The sequence below is a fragment of the Triticum aestivum genome, chromosome 6D (assembly GCF_018294505.1).
Source record: "Triticum aestivum cultivar Chinese Spring chromosome 6D, IWGSC CS RefSeq v2.1, whole genome shotgun sequence".
In the NCBI taxonomy this organism is placed as follows: Eukaryota; Viridiplantae; Streptophyta; class Magnoliopsida; order Poales; family Poaceae; genus Triticum; species Triticum aestivum.
Window position 1 is genome coordinate 101,980,011 of NC_057811.1, and position 25,117 is coordinate 102,005,127.

Genomic DNA, 25,117 nt, shown 5'->3' on the forward strand with positions numbered 1-25,117 from the left:
CCCGTGGCAGGACAGGTTACGCACAGCCCGGATCTGCATGCTGAGGACCGTCGCTATGATGGTCACGCGCTAAGACTGTTTGATCAGTGACCGGTACTTCCGTGGTGGTCGCGGCAATATAGTGGAGGGCATGGGAAAGTGTCGTGGTCTGTCGGCTTGGATGAGTTGGCCATCGTGATGCTGCTGTGAAACCATGAGGGAGGTGGCCCAAGGGCACCCTGCAGGGGACTACCACAGTGTGGTTGTGCGTTCCACGCCAAGTTCACGGTAGTGAAGAGGAAACCTCCTAAACAGCGCTCTCAGCGCCGGTTTATGCTACTCGTGCCTAAAGGAGACGCTTAGTGAGCCGGCCCAACAAACCTACACTCGATCGAACGCGACCTCACGTGCTGTAGTCGTGCCTTTGTTTTGTCGTTCGCTACAGTTTTTCTTCCGTTTAATTTTTTCGCTCACTGTTCTCTTATGTACTTAAAAATATGGAAAATCAAAAAACATTTATGAATTATAAAATTTGAAAAAATGTTCGAAAGTTTGAGAAAAGTTCAATAATTAAATGTTCACAAATTTGGAAAAATGTTTGCAAGTTTTAAAAAGGTTCAACAATTAGAAGTTTGTGAGTTTGAAAAAAAGGTTGACGAATTTCAAAAAAAAATCACCAATTTGAAAAAAGTCAAGAATTTCAAAAAGTTCACGCCTTGGAATAGTTTGTAATTTGAAAAGTTCCCAAAAAATAAAAAAATCATGAATTAGTAAGAAAGTTCACAAAAGAATTAAAAGAGTCAGAACTTCTTAAAAAGTTCATGAAATTTGACTAAAGTTCATGAATTTAAGGAAAGTTTACGGATTGGAAAAAAGTTCTATGATTTGAGAAACAAAATCCCGAATTTGTAAAAAGTTTACATCCTGGAAAAGTTCGTAATTTTAATAAAAAGTTGACAAAAATGAAAAAAATCATGAATTTAAAGTTCACAAGTAGATTTAAAAAAATGTCCATAATTTGAAAAAGGTTGATGAAATTTGGTAAAGTTCAGAAACTGAGAAAAGATAATGGATTTGAAAATCAAAGTTACGAAAATTTGCAAATTGAAACAAATTAAAAAAAGTGCACGAACTTGTGAAAAAAGTTCATGAATGTGATTAAATTGAAAAATGAAAACAAAATAAGAAAACCGGTAAAAACCCATGCTGGAAAACCAGAAGGGAAAAAACAAAAGAAAAAATGCTAAGACAAACCCTGCATAATCTTAACCAGTGAAAAAACACTACTTGGGTTGGCCATATAGGAACTAGCGAAGTGGGGGTGTACGCCAGTTTAAAGCGCAAAATAGGAACCAACAGTGAAGAGGACCCGCCTCTTTTTCAGTCCGAACAGGGATGCTTGTTTGATGTTGCCTGAGTGTCCACTTAATAAAAAAATGTATTTTATTCTATGGAGGAAATACGAACTTGATGCAATTCCGAACGATTATATGAGAACTCAATAAGAAAACTCACCTCCTCTTAATGAGCTCAATGCAACTGAATACAGAAGTGTAAATAATTCTGCGGTCCGACACCACTTTGGATAAAAAGGATAAATAGCACTATTAGGGATAATCTAGTAGTGGAGCTCGGTAAAAACTTAGCAATAGCACGGGCGGCCGCGCTACTATTAGCACGCTGCAGCTAACTTTCTAGGAGTAGCACGGGGTACAAACCTGCACTGAAACTACCTACGCTAGTTGCAGGGCGGGTCTCACCCGCGCTACTACTAATTAGCTGTAGCGCAGATCTAGACCCGGCGCTACTACCACTCTAAGTAGCAGTAGTGTTGGCCCCTCGCTGCTGCTAGCCTCTTACCTCACACCACTACTATTTTTTTGATATATTTTTTCTTCTGCATATATACATATTATTTATACAGGTTTTTATACAATACCAACATACACATGCAGCATTGAAATTATATGAGGCAACAATGTCTCATCATCATCATAGTGCTACAACATAGTCTCATCATCATCCTATAGTGATACAACATAGTCTCATCATCCTCGGAATAGTGATATAAGTTATTACATGTCTCGAATACATCTACATGGTCACATACACGTGTTTCATCGTCAATCTAAACTATGATCACAAACAAGAGAGAAGCAATCACAATGAGCAAGAAAAGTATTATGAAGTAGTTCTTGAGCCAATGAGCCGGTTTTGATTCCTATCTCCCGCTAGCGTGAACTTCAAGTAACTAGCTCCCGCTTCGTTGTTACGTTGAAATCCTTTGTGGCTGCTACCTGGGAAACGGTCGACTTGGGCCTGGCACTCTGACCACTCGCCGTACACTCCTGGAACCCTCCCTCTATACACGACATACCACTTCTTCATCATCGACCTATATCCCTAATACAAATGCATCATAATCAAACGAATTCATCGATAATATGCAACATAATATACTTAAGCAACACCAAGACAAAGAGTAGCAAATAGAAACAACATATAGTAAACATAATTAATGAAGTTAATCGTACTCAAACTAACTAGAGCGCTACGCAAATTCAGGAGGGTCGTCTACATCACAAAGTTTCGTTGTACATAAATTCAAAGTTTTGTCCTACACAAAGTACTAATTAAAGGACATCGACATCGTCAATCACTTCTTCTTAGATGTCTCCTTCGGCATATCCTGGAGGATGTTGCTACTTGTGAGTTGCGCTGGATTTTCCCCGAAGAGGAAGGGTGAAGCAATATAGTAGCGGATAGTATTTTCTCGGTAGGGAACCAAGGTTATCGAACCAACATGAGACTCACGCAAATGTCTAGTAAACAGTACCTGCACACACAAAATCAAATACTTGCATCCAACGCGGGCAAGAGGGTTGTCAATCACCTTGTACTCGTTAATTGCAAGGATCAAATCTGGTATAGGTACATAGGTAAATTGCAAAGTAAAATAAAAGAAGTAAAATTGCAGCAAGGTATTTTTGGTTTTTGTAATATGATTAAATAGACCCGGAGGTCATAGATTTCACTAGAGACTCTCTCTCATAAAAATAGCATACGGTGGGTAGATAAATTACTATAGGGCAATTGATAGAAAAATGCATAGTTATGACATTATTCATGGCAAAGATCATGTATATAGGCATTACGTCCGTGTCACGTAGACCAAATCCTGCCTGCATCTACTAATATTACTCCACCAATGGACCGACTCCTGCCTGCATCTATGGTATTAAGTTCATGACCAACAGAGTAATGCTTTAATCAAGATGACATTGTAGACAGAATAAAACCAAGCAATATGATTAAATCCCGTCTTTTTTCCTTAGTAGCAAAAATACAAATGCGTGCCTTGCTACCTCTTCTGTCACAAGGTGAGGACACCGCGAGATTGACCCTACTACAAAGCACCTCCCCCACTGAAGATAAATCAATCTAGTTGACCAAACCAAACGGATAGATCGGAGAGAAATACAAATCTATAATAATCATGCATAAAAAAAAGTTCAGAAAAGGCTCAATTACTTTCAATGCATAATTTGACCATAAACCCACAATTCATCATATCCCAACAAACACACCACAAAAGAAGATTACATCGAATCGATCTCCGAGGAGAACATTATATTGAAGATCAAAGAGAGAAGAAGCCATCTAGCTAATCACTATGGACCCGTAGGTCTGTGATGAACTACTCACACATCATCGAAGATCCAGTAAGGTTGATGTAGAAGCCCTCCATGATCGATTCCCCCTCTGGCAGAGTACCGGAAAAAGCCTTCAGATGGGATTGCGGAAGAACAGAAACTTACGACGGCAAAAAAATTGTTTTGGTGGCTCTTTGTTGTTTTGGGGATTTATGGGAATTTATAGAAGTGGAATTATGTCAATCAAAGTTACACGGGGCCCACAAGCTCATGTGGCGCCCCCCTAGGGGAGCGTCGTATGAGCTTGTGGCTCTCTCGTACATCTTCTGGCCTCCTCTCGAAGCTTCTAGGGTCCTTTCTAGCCCCAAAAAATCATCGTAAAGTTTTATCGTGTTTGGACTTCATTTGGTATTGTTTTTCTGCGAAACAATTTTTTTTTTAGAAAATGCAAGAGAATTTGTGTTTCGTTTCATTTCGGGAAAACACCGGGGGTACAACCTCCAAAAATGAGGGACACGCACACACATACACGACCGTCCTCACCAAGCGACTATAACTAGGTAAGGAGGTGCCCTCAACTACAGACACACAACAACATTAGTTCCAGCCCAGCAGGGCAGTGTCACCGCCATTGCCACACACCTCCACAGACGATTGCAGCTCCAGGAGGCAAAAACAGGAACTGGTACTGGGAAATGATTTAATAGGTTAGTTCCCAAAAATGATATAAAATTGCATATAAAGTATCTAAAATTGATAATATAATAGTATGAAACGGTCAAAAATTATAGATGCGTTGGACACGTATCAGATGTCACCTAGCTTTGTGAAAGGCGTCATGTCATGACTTACGCAAACCTAGAAATATTGGTTTGTATGAAGGATGTTGAGCTCACACACACCATCACGGACCACTGCCACTGCAATACTCTAAAAGTTTGAGTGGGTGAGCAAGAGGGGTGGTATGCTGAACTCGATAGCACAAGTACAACACCATGTTATCTTCTTTATAGGCCGAGTAATGGAAGGGAGTACAAATATTTCCATCCGCCTCTGGAGGCAAAAGGTTTTCGAACTTACTGGCTCAAATCAACTCGATGATACCCTGACGCTTCCTGCGGTGCAAGAGTTGCATCGTGACAGCATCTAACAGCTTCAGGTCTCACCTACATATCATGAAGGTGCCCATCTTCTATGTCGTGCCTGCAGGTCTCGTTCATGTTCGCGCCCTATAAACGTCCATTAGTATGACGGACGGTACTGGAAAGTTGTGGCAAATATGCATGTTTAGATGCCGGAGCTTCTAATGTATCCTTTTGGACTTTGAGATGGATGGGTGAACATGAACTTGTTGGCAAGGACTCGTTGCATGAGGTTTATATGAACAACGGTCATGACTCATGATGTTGAGGAATAATGTTTTTGTTTAATTACCCAGCTGATGGTGCAATAACAAGAGATTGGCCAGGCAAAGCTGTTGCGAGCTCTCTTAAAAAGAGTGAAGGGCTTTACGCAGTCATTCATATGGATCGGGGAACCATGTTGCTTTAGCTTCCCAACTTTACCTTCATACACCGCAGACTTGGAAGAACAGACAAAGTAATCAAAAGCAAACCTCTGCATATCCAATGGAGCTGCAAACTCAAATAGTCTAAAACTTCTTTTTTGGTACACCCCCCTTTTAAAAAACCAACAATGGAGATTAGAAAACCGCACGATTAGCTTGCACAATTTCCTCTGGTGAATTCTCCTCTGGTTCCATATACAAGGCAATCTTCAACTCCACAACGGTGTGCGAGGTTATGGACATTTGGAAAGCGAAAATTCTTGCCAAAATTTTAAAAATTCTCTGGCAAGTGGCTAGGGATCTCAACACCACTGGGGGACAGGTTCTTAAGAGACATGGTCCGGGTGACAGGTCATGCATGTGGTGCATGTGATCACTTTTTTTAGTGCCTCGTGTCTCAATTCTTGTGGAGTGTGGTTGGAGAAGCGTCCGGTTGCACAAGGGTTTCTTCCAGTTTTGTGCACTTCCACAATCTCATCCAAGGAACGAGGGGGAATGATTGCAATCTTGCTTGGGTGGCCTTTGCGGCTCTTGCTTGGACTCTCTGAAACATTAGGAACAAAGCTATGTTCGAGAGAATTTTAATTTCACAACCAGCTAACATCATTTATAAAATGACATCCTTTTTGTAGTTGTGGAAAGTGGAAACTGTTGAGTAAGCGCAAGCGTGCGGAGCACATTGAGCGTCTCATCACCAGCATCAGGCTTGCTTCTTCTACCTTCTTTAGCGCTTCGCCACCCTATATAAGTACCTTCTTGTGTCTGTGCTCGCTTGCTTGGTTGGATTTCAGGACCTCGTCATTAAGGCTAGGCGTGAGTATGTTATCTACAAACTTATGGTAAATAATGAAATTAAACTCGTGTCTCCATTCACACATGGGCCATCGCCCCCTCGGGGTTGGAAGGCACTATCAGTTGTGCCATCACCTTGAATGGATGGGCATCGCTCGATCCCACCCTTAGGTGTGCTTCTGCGCCTAGCCTTACAGTTCCTCCAGTTTCTAGGATGAAAACACTTCCTGGTACCTCCAACTCCTACGCCATGTTTTCCAACAAAATAAAAAACAAACTCCCATGCCATGTTTAAAGTTGGTGGCTCTCATCTATCTAGCACTAAGATTTGATCCATCTATTTTTTTCATGTGGGTGCAGGAGAGCTGCACAACATGTGTAGGAAACAAGAGCTATGTTTTCCCCATGCTCAATGTGGTATCGTATAAATATCCAGCAAACTGAAAGCATGTGGAAGTAATAGTGGTATATAAGGAGTCCCACTCAATGCTATTTAGCGTGAGTTATTTTCCGATACCTCATATTTAATACAAACCATCCATTTGTGAAGATCTAATGGCTCACATTGTTTGTTGTTTGGTACTCCACTGAATATAGTTTGAAGGTTTTTTCAGTTGAAATATGGTACCTCCGCGTAAAGAGCATATTTTATAATCTTCTAAGGGTAAAAGAGCATCTGGACTCTTAGAGCAACTATAACCGAACATCACAAATATGAACCTCTATACATCCACGGACAGTGATCGGTCGCCCTTCATCTGCGGACATTGCAATCATAGTCCTCAGGCCAACTCCAACGCACGACCCCAAATCGTCCGCCCGCGTCCGTTTGGGGGTAAACGGACAAAGCAAGCCTTCCAATGCGAGGCCACAAACGGACCACCATCCGTTTTTTGTCCGCTTTCGACCCATTCCCGGCCCAAGTTTGGGCCGCGTTTACAGCCAAATGGACATGCGCGGACGGTCGTGACGCGTGCCCTTGTCCGCCCCTGGCCCGCCCGTCGGTGACACACCCATCCCTTTTTCTATTCCCCCTCAAACCCAACTCCGGCGGCACACCCCGGCCCTCTCCTTCTCGTCCATAGCCGCCTCCGCCCCGGCCGTGTAGCTGCCGAGCACGAAAGTGTGCTCTGGACACCACGAGCTCTCCACACACCCCGCCCCCACCTACAGCGGAACCGGTGGCCGGATTTGGAGCAGATCTAGCCGAATTTGTGCGCAGCAGGCCACTGGAGGCCGTGGCGCGCCATGAACTGGCCGGGTACCCGTTCACGCAGCCCCAGCAACAGCCCTAGGCCGCATGCAGGTACTGACTCCGCCTCTATCCGCTCGGATCTACCCCGTCGGCGGTTCAATGGCAAATACACGAACGGCCGTCGTCCAGGCTTTGTGCTTGCCCAAAGGCTCGCCGGCGCACTATTGCTACTCATAAAGTGCGACGACCGCCCAAGGAAGGTCTTGCACCGCGTGTCTACAACGCCGGAACATCCCAGATGGGTGTTCGTCAAGTGCGCAAACGATGGGGTATGTGCTAATTTAGCTTTGGTGTTGATCTCGGATTTGGCTAGTTTACACTAAAATATTTATTGTGTAGGATGGATGCAACTTTTGGTATTGGGAAGAAGAATACATCGATCTATTGATAGAGCGCAATTTAGTAGATGTTCGTGCACTTGTTGCTAGCATGGAGGCTAGAGATGAGACTAGATGTGAAGAAGCAACGTCTACTTCTTTACACTCGAAGAAGAAAGAAGCATGCAAGATCAAGACTCCGCAGATCAACAATGAATGTTTCGAGAAGGCACTAATCCAATTATCGGGAGCAGTTATGGAAGTTGGATATCTTCTAAAATGTCTTCTGTGGTACTTATTTTCTTTGGTCTTGCTATTCTAGTCAAGATTTGGTGATGTGCTCCAATGTATCAAAAATCAATGATGAAATTAAAGATATGTGTTGCACAAAAAACAAGTATGCGGGCAAGATGCGGCCGCGCGTTGGGCTCCCTGCCGCCGCAAACCCAAATTCGGGCGGAGACGACCCAATTCCCACCCCCAAACGGACGAAATCCAGAAAAAACGGACGTCCGTTTGGGGTCGTGCGTTGGAGTTGGCCTCATATCCATACTAGTACATGCAACGCAAAATTTCATCTACGTGCATAGTTAAAAACAAGGAAACTAGCTACTCTTCATCGGATATGTTGATGACGTCCTTGTTGGAGCCGCTAGCCTCGTTGTCATTGTTGGTGTGGAGAAACTCCAGCGCGTCCTCCTCGTCCGCAAAAAGTATCTCACACTCCATTTCCATCTCGTGGAGGAAGCGGCGGTTCGCCTCCACCTTCGCCTCGGACTGGAATACTGGATGGCCTTGAGGATGGTATGTCGCTCCGCCGCCTCCTACGCTAGGGCGTCCTCAAACTCTTCGAGGGTGTCCTCCATGCCAAATCAAGTCTGCTCCAGTGTGGGATCCACATTGGCCCGCTTCTCCTCTTTGTCCCACGTCTCCACCTCCTCCATCTCCGTGTCCCGCCACCTGCTACTCCTTCGGAGAGTCTGGAGGCAAGTCGACTGCAATGCGAGTGGCGCATCATATCTCCATCTCTACTAGGATCTCCTCCCGAGGTTGTGGGGTGAGCATATTGTAGTAGGTAATCTTTTTCCGGCACATGGCTGCCGGAGGACGGCAAGGTCGAAGCTCAATGTGCAGTCAGGATCACGGTGGCAGCATGGACTAGAGGGGAGTGATGGGGGCGGCTAGGGTTGGGGCTCGCCGACCGGCTTAAATAGCCAGTTTTGACCCCTTCAGAGGTGCGCCACAGTGGCAACATGAATGTGTACCGGTGGAGCTCCCGTCAAAACAATGGGTTTCTACGTGTTACCGCATGTGTTTCACACGTAAGTCTGACATGGCGGACGCATCTAGGTGTCCCATACCCACCCCACATATGGGCTTGGTATCGGAGGTGCAGGATAAGCTGGACATGTAGGGCCAGTTTGAGCAGTCCTCTTGAACCACGAAAAAGTGACCATCCATTGATCGGGTCGTTCACCCGGATGTATAAGAGAAATATGAGGGGTCCGATTTTAGATGCTCTGACATGTAGTCTCATAGGGTTCGATACGAAATCATTTGGCCTCTCAGAAAACAAATTGAAAAATTATTGGGTGGAGATTTCAACGGACCCTAAGCCTGAGCAGATGTTGCCGCCGAAGCTTGGATCAACTACCCCGCGGCCAGCTTACTACCAAAAGGTTAGGGAGGAAGGATGCGTTAAGAGCCCCACAACGACTGGGATACGACGGAATGCACACCATGCATGCACGCGTGGTGGAGCAGATACTACACGTCTAAGATCTCATACGTCCATTGTTGAATGGTGCTCGGTAAGGAGATGGGACGTGCATGTGGTGCAGATTAGCCAGGGGATCTGAAGCTGTGAACGCGTTCGTGGCAGGACAGGTTACGCGCGGCCCGGATCTGCATGGTGAGGACCATCGCTGCGATGGTCACGCATTAGGACTGTTCGGTGCTAGTGACCGGTACTTCCGTGGCGGCGGCGACAATGTAGTGGAGGGCATGGGCAAGGGTCGCGGTCCGTTGGCCTGGATGAGTCGACCACCATGACGCTGCTGTGAGACCGTGAGTGAGGTGGCCTAAGGGCACACTGCAGCGGACTACCGCGGTGTGTTGTGCGTTCCACGCCAAGTTCATGGTACTGAAGAGGAAACCTCCTAAACAGTGCTCTCAGCGTCGGTTTATGCTACTAGCACCTGAACGAGACACCTAACGGGCCGACCCCGCAAAAACTTTACTCAATCGAAACCTCACGCAAAGTAGTCGTGCCATCGTTTGGTCGTCCGGTACAGTTTTTTCTTTCTTTTGATTATTTCTAGTATCTCCTCTCTTATAGTACTTAAAAACATATGAAAAATAAAAAGAGTTTACAAATTAGAAAATTTGAAAAATGTTCATGAATTAGAAAAAAAATCGCAAGTCTGAGAAAAGTTCAATAATTAAATGTTGATAAGTTTGGAAAAAAAGGTTCATGAATTTCAAAAGGAAAATTCACCAATTTGAAAAAGGTCAAGAATTTGAAAAATTTCACGCCTTAGGATAGTTCGTAATTTGGGAAAAGTTCACAAAAATGAAAAACAAATCATGGATTTGAAAAGAAAGTTCACAAAAGATTTGAAAAAAATGTTTTTTAAAAAAATCACTAAATTTGACTAAAGTTTGAGAATTTAAGACAAGTTTACTGATTGGAAAAAAATATCAAAAGTTTGGAAAAAAACGTTCATGATCTTGAAAAAAGTTCACATCTTGGAAAAGTTCATAATTTGGGAAAAAATTACAAAGATGAAAAAATGTTCATGAATTTAAAATTTCGTAAAAAATTGAAAACAAAATTAGAATATTGATAAATGTTCATGAAATTTGGATAAATTTTAGACATTTAGAAAAGTTCATGGATTTGAAAAACAAAGTTACAGGAATTTTCAAAAATTTAAACTAATTTGAAAAAAGTTCTGAATCGATTGAGTCAAAAAATGAAATAAGAAAACCGGTAAAAACCCATGCTGGGAAAACCAAAATAAAAAATGCCAAGACAAACCCTGCAGAATCTGAACCAATGAAAAAAGACTACTTGGGCCGGCCTATATAGGAACTAGCGAAGTGGGGGGATGTGCGCCGGTTTGCCAAATGGCCTAAAACTAGCGCTTAAGGAGCCAAATAGGAACCGGCACTGAAGTGGACCTGCCTCTTTCTCTGTGAAAAGGTATGAATTTTGCACTGCACACCCCAACAGGATGTTGTTTGGTTTGATGTTGCCTAAGTGTCCACTTAATAAAAAAATGTATTTTATTTTCCGGAGGAAATACAAACTTGATGCAATTCCGAATGATTATATGAGAACTCAATAAGAAAACTCGCCACCTCTTTAATGAGCTCGATGTAATTCTGAATACAAAAGGTAAATAAATTTGCGGTTTGACATCACTTTGGATAAAAAGGGTAAATAGTAGCTGACCAACTAATTTTATGGCCTAACAGAAACATGTTTGTTATAAGATAATCCTTCAGACGCATACTTGCAGGACCAAAAGGTGTATATCCATATTGAGAACTATCACAAACATGTGTTTTCTAAGTGGACTATTTCTAAACTCGACTTGCAAGAATTTCTTCTGGACCTTTTGGTGTGTAACCTATCTTGACATTGCTCAACATGCAGTAGAGCAAGTTTTATGCAAGTTGTCTCCTAAAGATGTCTATATCACGCTGCATAAAGAGAGAGAAGTAAAATATTAATGCAACGAAGAAATTTACAGTATTTGTAGAAACACTGAAGGTCAATGGAACTCTTCAACATCATACATTCATTGTGGAACTATTTTTTCTCCGTTCACTTCTCACTTTTTATTGTTACTCGTGTTTGCTTGTAGATTTGTTGTTTGTGGATTTGGAAAGACCTTGCAAAATGTATTGGCAAAGACATGGTAACCTACTGCACAGGTAATTTGAATGATGCAAAGAATGAGAATTCAATTTTGACACTCACTCCGTCACCTCTCGCAGACTTGTGATTGATTTTTTTGACAAAGTGACTTATGATTGATGGTCTAGATTTATGGTCACACTCTTGATTCAGAGGGGAGATTTGCTCAAGAGAAATTTCATCATATGAAATTTTCAACGCTTTTCTGGCTCGTGATGACCAGCTCAGTTATAGATTTTTAATCCCACGTGTCTAGATTAGCACAAATATATGACATTTTTCTATTATATGCACCTTTGCCCAGATGTTGGCAAATGACGCCCCTTTCTTGTTTGGGCCGTTCACTTTTGTACTGAACCCATGACATTGAACCAATCCTAGGCTCTTCTTTTCTTCTTGATTTTCCTTGTTCCATGTATTAAAGAAACATGTTTTTTTGGCTAACAGCTTACAGGGGTACAGTGTTTTTCCTTTCAGGAAAGCATAGATGAGAAGAAATTGTTAAAAATAAAATCAAGCACATAGTTCTGCACTACAGAAGGGACATGGGCATAAATCATCATAGCAGATAGCCGAATATTCAAAGTGCCATTTATCGTGCATCCTCTTGGACTTTGAGATGGATGGGTGAAGAACATGAATGTTTTGGACTCATTGCATGAGGTTTATCTGAACACCTGTAACAACAGACAGACTAGCACCATAGACGGAAGCAAAGTAATCCAAAGCAAAGCTCTGCAGATCAATGGAGCTGCAAATTGAAATAGAATGATAGGACACAGTAAAAACTCAGCCAGATTCAGCATACATAAGAATCATTCTTCTTGCGGCAGTTGGAAACAGAAGCTTTCATGTTCCATGCTTTAACCCGATTGACTCTGCCCCGGCGCCCATATCGAGGTGGTGCCGATAGGTGGGTCAGCGTGCTTGGGGCCCGTTCTGGGTGTGCTCGGGCCCAGGCTGACGGACTATGTGAAGCTGGTTGGTGGGACTTATGGGTGTAAATTCGGGTCAATTCTCGCGTGTCTTGCATTTATGCCGGTGGACCGCATTGTCGAGCTTTATATCTGAGGGCCCATGGAGAAGTGGGCATGGACTCGTGGGATGGAGTACCGATAGACTGGGCTGGGGTTCTGCGTCGTGGGATAAACGAAGTGGTGACTGAGTTTTTTCCTTTGCCTCGAAAAACAAGACTGAACTTTTTCCTCCAGGGCTTCTTTGATTCAAAGAGTTCTCAAAGAAAATTTGAAAGATTTTTTTTTTGCGGAAATGATCCAGATCTATTATGAAAGCTCAGCAAAAGTACAAAGCATCTTGAACATAATGAAAAACACATTTAGATTCCAAGACCCAAAAATTGAAAGATAACACCTCAAAAAATAAAGGATTGCAATCCTTAAGAATTTGCGTACATTGGTCATTTGATTCGAATGATTAAATTATTAGGAAATGGTTTGAGACATAAATCCGCCCAAATTACACAAGAGCAAGTAGCAAGAGAAGAGAAAACCTCTTGAATAAAAAGTATAAAGATTTTTGCAAACCAAATCTCAAAAAAGAGGTCTGTTTAGCTTACATGTCACTTGAAAATGAACAAGTGTGATATGGGCGAACAAACATGCTTCCCGAGAAAAGGTGAAAAAAATAACATTCAAATATTTATGGAATTGAGGATCCCTTACTATTTGCTCGGTTGAAAAATGAATAGCCTATTGCATGGATTTGTGGCACGTTCACGAATGAACTAAGTAGCATGGTGTGGAAGCCTTTATGATCATCCTAATGGTAAAAATGTGATAATGTCTGTCACACGGTCATTTATCTTATGTGAGTTTCGGTTACTTGTAATGGACTCATACCTCTATATTTATCCGCACCTCATAAACTTGATGACCTTGTTCTTACGAGTTGTGGTACTTCCTTAGGAACGAGCAAGAGTTCAGCATGGGGGGGGTTAATGGATCCAAATTTATGTTTTTTTTTACCTTTAGCTTTGCACCTTAATTGTAGGGTTAGTCAAATTTTACTGCGTTCCCGCACCTCTTTTGTCTGTTTTCGTTAGGATTCCACCTACGAAGGTATTTTCAGGCATAACAAAAGAACTCAAAGATATGGTGTTAAAATCACATTAATTGGTGTGACAAAATATTGCCAGGAAAGAGAGAAGTAAAAGGCAGGACAAAGAAATGCAACACAAAAAACATCAACTGAGAAAGCAATGTGGAACATCCTGTCAACCATCTCTCAATCCTTTGGTAAATTGGTGAACATATAGCTTGGGTGTGGAAGTATTGAGAGGCAGGCCAGAGTGAAGGTGAATGCACCTTGCTTACATTCCAAAACATCGATCGGACTTTGAATCATTTTTTCCCAGGCACATTGAGGTACCATCACAGATTTGGAGTAGTTAATAGCCAGGCCAGTTTGATCAGGAAAGTGTCTTAAAAAATCCTTAATCTAATGCAATTGAGCTTCAAAAAAGGAAGGTGATAATTTTGGCTGGCTTTCAAGCCACGGTTTCTGTCAACATGCTACGCCAAGCATCGAATTCACTCTTGTGCTAGCCTATACTTTGTAGAAATCTCACTCAGCACGAAGGTGCGCTTGAGTCCATGAACCAGTCGATGTGTCACTCAGGAGGCAATTGTTGTGGTAGCACCATATGTATGGCTCATCTTCCCAACCACATGCTTCGCACAGACACTGTATGGCAGGTGCTTGAGAAATTTTGTTTAGGCGCCCCCAAGCATGCCTGCTTCCTCTGCGTGCGTTCTGCAGTTTGATACTCTAATCATTGTGTTAAGCTCAAGTTGTGAATTTGTGATACTTAAGTGTGATTAGCGTGTGCTTCACATTGTGTGGTCTTATATGTATGCTTAATTAGTTTTGCTACAACATCATTTTGTTTGAGGAACTAGTTAACGCCTTCACATTTTAAGAGGTGGGAACCATTGTGGCTCAATGTGCACTGTAGGCCGAGTTTCCTTTGAAAATGAAATGTGGGTAGAGTTTTTCATGTCCCTGAGCTTGCTCATATCACAACAAACCAAAGAAACATTAACATGTTTTTACAGGGGTCTTTCATCTTTCCAAACAGTCAAGAGTCAGTTCTAGCTTTGTTGAACATGTTCTGAAGTTGGTAACATGAATGGCTTTGTAGTTGATTGTCTTGTCCTTGAGCTAGGAAATTATGGTGACTTATGAATCAGTCAGAGTTAAGCTGTTTTTGGATCTTTCCTGTAGGTTGAGATAATCACCTATTGTAGATATCACAAATCACAACTCAACTCTAGGGCATGATCAAATGTACAGTTGAAATTATACCTATATAGATATGTGTTTTACAAGCAAAAATACTAACACCTAACTGATGCCCTTTATATTGAAGTCCCCTGATCCACATGCAAACCAAAAAACATGAGTGTGCTGAAAAAATCGACACAAACGTTGGTAATGTAATGAAGTAACAACTGAAATTCCGAGCCTCTCTAATGATAGCATATTGCATTGTACTCATAATTCCACTCAGGTGACCAGTATATTTCCTAGTGCCTCCAACTCCTATATCATTGTAATGTTCATGAAGCTTATATAACTCAGACATCATATACACTACCAGGCCCAACTACTCTACCTTGCAACACTCTTTAGCCTTTTAAGTGGGGAGGAGGATATCTGCTTCAACACATTCTAGAATTTCTTCACTCAATAGCACTGCACATACTACCCCTTTTATCGCGAAGAAATGGAAGGGTGTGCAATTACTACCAACTACTTTGTGGGGGCACAAGTCCTCCAACTTACTATAGCTCTAACCAATTTGAAGATATCCTAGTTTTACTATTTAATATTGAAAATTGTTTCATCTTGTATGGACGCTATAAGAACCAAAGACCGTGCATGGTGCTCGTATACCTTTCACAACTAGTGTTGTTACATATATGTAACATTTGGCTAAACCATGATTTATATGCGAGTTACACAAAAAATTAACGTACAAATAAAAACAATTTCTAATAAAATTTGGTGTACACATATACTACATGCGCAATTTTTCTTAAACTTAAAAATGCACTTCCTTCCTTTCTTTTTTAAACCAAACTCAAAGGAACCATTCAAGATTTCAACACAGTATCATGATATATTAGCGCCATCGTTGTAGATAGTGGATTTGGCAAGCAGACATGATTTTTTAACCCTTACTAATAATGAAATAAAAAAAGATAGTACTTGTTGTGATAGGAAATATATTGAGCCTTCGTAGAGTAAGGTAAGTTACATAATACATTAAGGCTCGAGGAGATTAAATTAGTAGTAAATATAGAAATGAAGATATCGGCGAGCATATGCATGTTCTCATGTACTATTATATTTTCTTGTCGTTGATATATAGTGTGAGTACAAACCTACCGACCAGTCTCGGGAAATAAGAAGACAATAGAATATTAGTATAACATTTGTAACCATATATATATATATATATATAATCATGAATTTATTGGAAAAAGGTATATTCTTTTTGCCACATGGTAATCAATACTCATTGTTGCATGTCATTAGTTGCAATGATTTGAAATTGCATTGTGATACTTGTTTTAATGTCAATTTCTAAAAAATATATGTGGAACAAATATTCATAGTATCTGAAAATAAGTTAACTTTTGCCCACACGGGTTCGCCTTTTACATAGATGTATATAGGTTGATCTTCTATTAAATTTTGTTGCAAGCAATATTTGATAGAAATTAAAATAGAGAAATAATTAGAATACAATTGCAATAAATAGCATACAACAAGGCATATTGGTTACAATGTGATAGAAAAGATTTATTTTCAGTAAAGTCTTTTGATTATAATATAGGGTTTACCAACTATGTTACGTTAAATTTGAATTTCTTGTTATATTTCTTGGAACTGGTTGGTAGATCTGTGCTCACACTAAATGAAATAAAAACTTAGGGCACAACAACTTGGCATATTCACATCTTCCTTTGTATGTCTACAAAGTCAAGCTTTTAAAACATAGTACATGACAATATTCATCTTTGCGCGATTACCAACTGAATCTTGGGGAGGCCTAACTTAAGGAAAAACAACTAGGTAATAGATGTATTTCCATCAGAGAAAATGTATTATCTTCTTTCATTAATACTGTGAATCAAAATCTTGTGTGCTTTCCGAAACCACTCTAAAACTCAGTAAAACTAACATATTGTGATATTGTGAGGAAACCCGGAATGTCTCCTTTGTGCTCGCTTAAAAAAGAGCAATTTTAACATGGTCCCTCTTACCTCCTCTTTTCACATGGGAGGTAAGAAGGTAAGAGTTACTCAGACTCACTACTTAATGAAATCAACAGCTCAAATCGATTATATAGTCTTAGCTCTCATGTTAAAAGGGGAGGCAAGAGCAACCATGTTAAAACTGCTCAAAAAAGATAAGTGCATTCCAAAGTTAAAAAAATTGAAAATGTAGATGTGTACTCAGTAAATTTAAAACTTTACTATGTAATCATTTTATTTATATTTTACATGAAGCTAAATGAGAGCACATTTCTTATCTGCTACTATTTGTTATTCTAGATCCACCCATTAGTCTTTTTGTGTAACCTACAAATAAAAATATTTTGTGGTCCAATGTTAGTATGGACGTCTAATGTAAGAAAAAAACAGGATTTGCTCAAATTTAAAGGAGGGATTTTGTTTTTGTTTTTGAGTTTGTTGATTATTTGAAGCTTAGGAGTAAAAGGTTTCCACTCGGTATGGTGATACAAAATCCTTCTGAGCGGGTTTGCATGTTTCTCCCTACTAGCCGCTATCCTACCCGTGGGGACTAAGAGGCCTAGGCAACATGGAACCGTTAGACATCCCCTTAAGGTACTCCTCAGACTTGCAGGGTTCACAATGGCTGAAGATATAGTAATCTTCTCTAGTCAACAATCCTCATAGTCCAGATCTGAGAATGCCCTGAGCAACATGTGTGTTTAGGCAGTTTATCGTTCGGCGGAGGGTCGCATGCCCTTTCTATTATACACATTGACTTGTGTGCAGGTGATTAGGTACATATATTTAGGGGATACGGTAGAATCGGGTAATCCCACCATTATCGTGAATATATCTCTGGTAATAGCAAATTTCCTAATTTGGCGTGCCCATCCTTAGCCCTTCGAGTTCCTACTTGGGCGCAGCAGCACGTAGGATTCGAAAGCCCTTAGGCATTTTTTAGGTGACTTGGACCAGGTACGACCGCAAGGTACCCTCCTTCGACTAGGGAATCATTACTCACCACCAATAGTTTATCAATTATATATGCATTGGCTATGTACCTTGGTCCTTACTTCAATACTCCTTGGCCCTAGCTTCACTGGTCGAAGCACATGGAGTTATCTATAGCGATGTGTATCAAAGTGGAATTGGTTACTAATGACTATTTTACACAACATGAATGGCGGTTAGGTCTTTGGACCAGCCATTAATCATCCTAGACAATGTTTTGTTTTGTCAGACTATGTCATTTTATTTCAAGATGAGGCGTTTTATTTGTAAAGGTTGTGTGCATCATGTTATGCAGAGGAGCGGTGTGGAATCTTTGCGATTGCATCACCTTGATATGATTAGTCAACAAAAACTTCACTTATCTAAAGAAAAGCTCAAGATGATGGGAAAATGTGGCAACGCACTTGTACTTTAATGCATTGTCCAAAGATTTTATGTATGGTTTAGCTGGCCTTTTACAATGTCAGCGGAGATTAAATTTTCTCAACTCATGCATGGTTAATGACCGGATGAATCTGAGGTTCATTGTGGCATATCATGTATACTATACTGAAGGGGATGTGCGTCTTCGTCACGTCATTCTGTTTCTTCTGTCGTGGCACCGACATATGGTTAGGGATGGAGTAGGAGGGGTCCGCCTTGCCGCACCGCCCCTAATGGCAATGGATTGATTATCGACGTGTACAAATAAATAAATCGGAAGCAGTGTTACATCGTCGCAGGTTTTGGTAACACAAGTCTAAGAAACCGGGGACTCATCCATGGCCCTTTAACAAGAGCCCACCAAGCTTCAAGCTCAATGTCAGAGTGGCCACGTGAAGGGATGCGCGAACAGATAGCAGAGCGGCGTGTTGTGACTGCCGAGCTTGTACGTACCAAAGCACTGCACCGGAGATAGGGAAAGGAAGAGCATGGCGGCTAGGCTGTGTCTCTGGCATTTTTTCCAGGTACCTCCAACTCCTATGTTTGTACGTACCAACAAAGAGTGGCAGCTTCGTAACAAAAGCAAAAAAGAAAAGAAAATTGCTCTTTGAAGAAATGCATCATCGGCTTCTCTATTGGTATGTCTGCAGGATGTCGAGCTCACGCACACCACCACAGGGCACTACCACTCCAACACTCTATCATTTGAGTTGGTAAGCAGGTCAGCAGGAGATGTGCTTCGACACACCTTAGAATTTGTGTTGAACTCGTAGCACAAGCCCAGCCAATGGTATATATCTTCGTAACACGCCGAGTAACGGAAGGCTACAATTATTTCCAGCTGCCTCTGGGGCAAAAGGGCTTCGAATTTATTGGCTCAAATCAACTCGATGATATCCTGCAGTGCAAGAGCTGCATCATGGCAGCATCCGACAGCATTAGGTCTCGCCTGCATACCATCAAGGTGACCATCTACTACGCCGCACGTACAGGTCTTGCTCACGTTCGCGCCCTATTAATGTCCATCACTACGACGGCCGGTACCGGAAGCTTGGAAGATAGGCATGCTTAGATGCCGGACAGTCGGAGCTTGGCTAGCGCTGGGCCAAGCACCCGGTCGCTTATCGTCGTCGACGGCAGCCGCCATTCCCAGAGCATGTCCTTGATCGTCCGCAAGCCCGGCAACTACTCTCTACTTGAATCTTCTCCTTTGCGGCAATCCTACCTCTTCTAAATGCAGCAATGTATCCTCTTGGACTTTGAGACGGATGGGTGAAGAAAATGAACATGTTGGACTCGCTGCATGAGGTTTATCTGAAGAACGGCCATGACTCATGATCTTGAGAAAGAATGTTTTCGCTTTACCCAGATGATGATGCAATAACGAGATTTGCAGGGCAAACGTGCTGCGAGTTCTCGGGAAAAGAGTGGGCCACAATGGTTCCATCCCCTGGTAACAGGAGGTCTGTATGAATTGCTAGTCACAGCCATTCATATGACTCAGGTAACCATGCTGCTTCAGCTGCCCAACTTGACCTTCATACACTGCAGAGCTGGAAGAACAGACAGACTAACCGTCTGTCTACAGGTAGACGGAAGCAAAGTAATCGAAAGCAAAGCTCTGCAGATCAATGGAGCTGCAAACTCAGATATACATATAAAACCATCATCTTAATGACAGGACACGGTAAAAACTCAGCCAGATTCAGCATACATAAGAATCATTCTTCTTGCAACAGTTGGAAACAGAAGATTTCATGTTCCATGCTTTAACCCGACCGACGACTCAGCACAACTCATGTTCCATGCTTTAACCCGACCGACGACTCACGCAACTCCTCATGCTACCAAGGTAGCACGAGGCGACGCAACTGACGACGACTCGCGCAGCTCATCATGCTACCAAGATAGCATGAGACGACGCAAACAGACTAGAGAGTAGCAGAAGATGAAATAAGGTGCCAGGTAACATAAACCTCCTACGGTAACAGCGGACAGACAAGGTTACAACCAACAACACATTGTATATAAGTCAACTACTGCTTCAATGAAATCTCCAATGAAGAATCAATGCAACGATCGATCTGCTACGAAAGAATGGGACCAAGGCACGCACCCTCCCCCGGGAAGAGAAGGCGGTGACAGCTTCCGTCGCGCTTAATGCCAGAGGTTCATGCAGAAGCCAGAGGGGACTGAAGGCGGCTTCTTGCTGTAGATCGCCTCCGAGAAGGTGTCGGTCAGCTGGCCGCAGAGGCTTGCAGGATCATTGATGAGGGTGTCCACGTACACGCTGACAATCTTCCGATCATGCGGGGTAGCACGCAAGCTGTACCATGTCAAGAACTTCACCCTGAAGTTGGTCTCAATGTAGCCCTCAGTTTCCAGCCACCTCACCACCCTGACACAGTACTCATAAGTTGCTTCGGGGCATCCATCCTTGTGGCCAGCATCCTCGAATTTACCCGATCTTTTGTTTGACGAATCCCCTGGCTCTCTATCAGGCTTTGAGGAGCCATTTTGAAAGATGTTGTCAGAAGGTTTTGTGTTGAAGCTCCTTCCACCAGTCTCCTTACCAGTTTCCATAACTCTTGGTGCAGTGGGTGGCATAGAGCCAACAAATCGAGGAACAAGAGCCAACTCAACTCCAGCAGTTGCATTTGATGCATCCTGTGATATAGGAACTTCGCTCCTTTGGTTTTGCTCCATTGAGTTTGAAGACTCCCTAAGTAAAGCAGCTTGAACTGTTGAATTAGGCTCCTCATCCAAAGCTGACGCTGAGAGCCCAGGAGCTTCCTCCAGTTCAGTGACCTCTGGTACCCTAGCAGCAACTATCTGCATGTTTTGCAAGTTATTGCTAGGCCCGTTGGGGTGATGAGGCACTTTGTCTGAATCAAGGATCTCAGGATTTTCACAGTACTCAAAATCACTTTCCGGTGACTTGTTAAGATCAGTGTACACTGTTGCATTATTGTTTGAGTCAACTCCCTCTGAAGAACGATCAGATTGACCACCACTGTTTGTCTTTGGGCTCCTGTTATTTTGGTCTACTAATCCAGCACCACCTGGAGCCAAACCCTTCAGATCACTTTCTTTCAGAGAGCTTGTACTTACCCTGGCTTCCCATGGCGCAAACTCACTGGAGTTGCTGAATGCAGTTACCTTGATCATATAGCATGTAGCTGGCTTGAGTTCAGTGACAACAAATGTTTTTGACATTAGATGTACGGTGCCAGTTGGATTGAACGAGTAAAATCCTGTGCCATCCACCTGGTGCCATACTTTAAAGCCAGTTACCCCTTGGGAGATGTAAGGACATCGAGCCAAATCAAGAACTACAGTGATAGATGTAGGCGTTATAGGTTCAAACTTTATGAAGCTCGATGGCATCATATTGGACCCTGAAAATGCAAAGATGCACAAAGTTAATATCATCATTTCCATATGTTAGATCTAATGTGAAGGACCTCAAAACTTACGTTCAAATTGTGAGTTTGTAGGAGATTCAACAGGGAACTTAGACTCCATGACATCTAGTGCTTCAGCACAAAGTTTCTGAACCTCAGCACCACAAGTAAGCCGACTGACAATTCCACGACCCATATTTCCATACCCGGCTACAGATCCAACCTCAGCCTCAAGTTTCTGCTTTGCTGTGTCAACAAATTTATGCAAGACCGAGTACTTCTCCGTTGAGAATAGGACCTTATGACCCAGAAATATCCGGTAACACAATATATCCAGCCGCCGAGCATCTTTAGCTAACATTAGTTGCTTCTTCCAGGACCTGAACAAGGACATTAAACAGTCATATTATTGTTCGACGAGATAATTTATTAAAAGGACGGACTAGTTATAATTCATACGTTCAAACAAGAGGAAACAGAGCAATGGGCAGTGTAAAATGGATCAGAAATCTCAAGAGTTGCTATTGTATGGAGAATGGACTGGTAAACTTGATGAATACAAATATTTGATAAAAGTACATTGTACTGGGTTGTTTAAGAAGTCACTTCATCAAGCTCTTTTATTATAACTACTTTACAAGATACTACTAAGGTAACGATTTAATAGGATTCTTGTTAACAGACGTGCAGCAGATGCAAAATGCATTTATCTTAACTGTAAATCAGCGCAAGCAATTGCAGTAATAAACAAACTAAGGCAGTGAAGCAGTAGGCCTGGAAGCCCAGGAAAACAAGCAAAGTAACAATCTAATTTACTTTTCTTTTTCAATTTAGAACAGAAAACCTGCATGAACAAAAACAATGCCCCAGAATACATACCTGAGCAAGTCATGCTGCTTCCGACAGTTGGGGCAGTAATAAGCACCATCAAGTTTCTTGCACTGCCCACTCGGCAGAATGCCAGTTCTTCCATCCTTGAGAGCACACTCAAGATGGCATGATAACCCGCAAGAATCCTTTTGCATCGGATGATCTGAACTACAGGATAACCATATGGTAGGGTCCTTGTTGTCATCATACTTGAAGCATATGCAGCATGAACAGCGTCTGCAAAATTTATCTTCCATGCTAAGAATCGCTCTGCATGCTATATTTCGGCAGGACCGCACATTATTAATTTGCACGGGTACAACTGCGGTTTGCGGATTGCTGACTGCAATTGGCAGTCGTGATGGATTGTCACTCTTCCTTTGACGTTTCGCGGGGTACTGATGGTTACTTGCATTGGGATCGACAGTTGGCTCCTTTTCTTGCACATGCACCACAGGGCCAGATGATTTGCCAGTCACCACCCTGAATAGATAATCCAGCATTCTCTGCTTAGATAATCCAGTATATTTCCTTTCCCTTCCGAGATCAGCACAAAGAATCTCCACAATATCACGCCGACTCCATGACTGTAGTTTGTCAGGAGCAGTTTGTGGCCTCTTTGATAATTCACGAACAAGATCCTTCTTTTCATCCACACTCATCAATCGGCATTTAGCAGGTTCAATAATAGCTCCTGGAGGAAAGGGTACACTGAACCATATTAGTATATCACAATCAAATTCATAAACAGTGCAATCAATCTTGTGCACCAGTAGATTTGAGATGCATAATCAGATGTGCTTGCACATCCAGAAGTTAGAGAAGAATATACCAAACAAACTTTGTAAGCACGCATATTGACAACGATGTATCAGCAATGGACAACTTGAGAACCGAAAATTCCAACTTCATTACAACCCAATATCCCACAGACATGTCAAGAATAGCATGACAAATGAGAGTTGGTACTAAAAAGCATAACACATGCAAGAAAAACTCAATTTAAGGCCTCGGAATCTTTACATATGCATTATACCACAGTTAAGTTAGTTTGCACACGACATAACAAGTGCAATCATGCACAAGACCACCCAACCAAAGGCTGCTGGCACTGACTACAATGCTATACTACATACTCTAAAAATATAACTTTCAGGAAGATCTTCCAGTGCTATACTATACGTAACCTAAAAATATAGTAACTTTCAGGAAGATCTTGCAATGCCATACAAACTCGAAATGCACCAGACAAAGTTCAACTCTTTTGAGGCCCTTCTGTAACTTTGGGTTAAGACTGGCAATGCCATTCTCTCTACAAAGGTTCAGAACTTGGCACCAGACACAGGCACATTAAGTCAAGACATGTGCATTGTACATACACCACCCAACAAAAATAGCACGAACACCGGAAACCAGGGTTGGCATATGGAAACCATCTACTTGCGCCCATATACAGCAGCTTGACATGGAACGCAAGAGACTGCCGCCACCCTGCTGAATCCTAACAGATTTAATCCTGCTAACCCCAGTCATCCTCGCAGAAACCACAAAACAGATAAGACCATCCACATGCATGCAAACAGAAGGCCGGCTCAACACAGCCGGCGTCCAGAACCGAATCACCGGCCAAAAGACCGAGGCTTTCCCCTCGAAACCAGACATCGACACGTAAATCCCTCAGGAAAACGACGTAAAGCCGCGGAGACACTGTTCCCGGCGGACTCCCGCGGACGCAAGGAGCGCAATGCGCGTAGCCGTCGCCGCATGCAGCGCCGAATCTGGCGCTACCGGCGGTAAAAATCTCCCGCGACCCCATGCCCTGCCCCCGCCCCCGCCTCCACCGCCGTACCGCCCACCAACCATCACCGGTACAGCCACGCACGCATCAACGACTAGTACTACCACCACCGATCGAATTTACCGCGCGCTAACCGGCGGGACGCGTCGCGGGGACGAATCCTCCGGCGAAGACGGCCAAATCTCGGGCCGGACGCGCGTCTGCCGCCGCGAAACGCGCAAACCCGGCCCGGAGGCCTCGCCGGAAGCCACCGGCACGGAGGAACCAATCCGCGCCGGCCGGGCGGCAGATTCGGCGCACGGACGAACAGATCGAGCGGCGCGGCATTAGGCCGGCCGCCGCCGACGGCCAGATGGCAGAGAGACAGATAAGACAGCGTAGGAATCGGGAGGCGCGGCGGCGCTGACCTGCGTAGGGAGGATCCATGGCCGGAGAGAGGGAGGGAGAGGGGGATCTCTCGCTCCTCCTCCGCCTCCTCCTCCTCCGCTGGGCTCACGTGGACTCAGCCCTCCTCTCTCCTCCTCTGCTGCTACCCTCTCTCTCTCTCTCTCTCTCCTCCTCTGCGTCTCTCTCTTTTTTTCTCTCTCTACCCCCGCCCCGTATGTAGTACGAGCACGCGAGGTTAGCTCCCAGCCGCACGGATACCAAAGCCTGCGGGCGGGCGCCGCTTTTGCGTCCCACCCCCCGCCTTCCCGCGTATTCGCGCGCGGCTCCCTCCCGGCTTTCCACATCCGGGACGGCAGGCCCGTGTGATCGCGCGGGGGTCAACACGGGGAAACGGAGAGCGGTTAGATGGTGTTAGCTGGTTTTGGTTAGGCAGGGTTTAACAACCGCGGCTTGTGTGCTTTCACACTTTGGA

The 25,117-nt window shown here is 43.1% G+C and overlaps 1 protein-coding gene across 1 annotated transcript; it reads right to left on the reverse strand.

The window, feature by feature from the left end:
- Positions 1-19,874: 19,874 nt before the first annotated feature.
- LOC123143841 (VIN3-like protein 2) lies at positions 19,875-24,886 on the reverse strand. Its single transcript, XM_044562847.1, has 4 exons — positions 24,666-24,886; positions 22,470-23,154; positions 21,663-21,970; positions 19,875-21,584 (listed from the first exon to the last, which is right to left on the reverse strand). Exons 1-4 carry the CDS (start codon positions 24,682-24,684, stop codon positions 20,344-20,346), a joined length of 2,253 nt encoding a protein of 750 aa, XP_044418782.1. The 5' UTR covers positions 24,685-24,886; the 3' UTR covers positions 19,875-20,343.
- Between the last annotated feature and the right edge of the window lie 231 nt (positions 24,887-25,117).

Excerpts from the sequence above, each read along its gene's own strand:
- LOC123143841 (XM_044562847.1), bottom strand. Across the intron at positions 21,971-22,469 it reads AAGCAGCATGACTTGCTCAG|GTCCTGGAAGAAGCAACTAA; the intron begins GTATGTATTCTG and ends GTCCTTGTTCAG. Across the intron at positions 21,585-21,662 it reads TACAAACTCACAATTTGAAC|GGTCCAATATGATGCCATCG; the intron begins GTAAGTTTTGAG and ends TTGCATTTTCAG.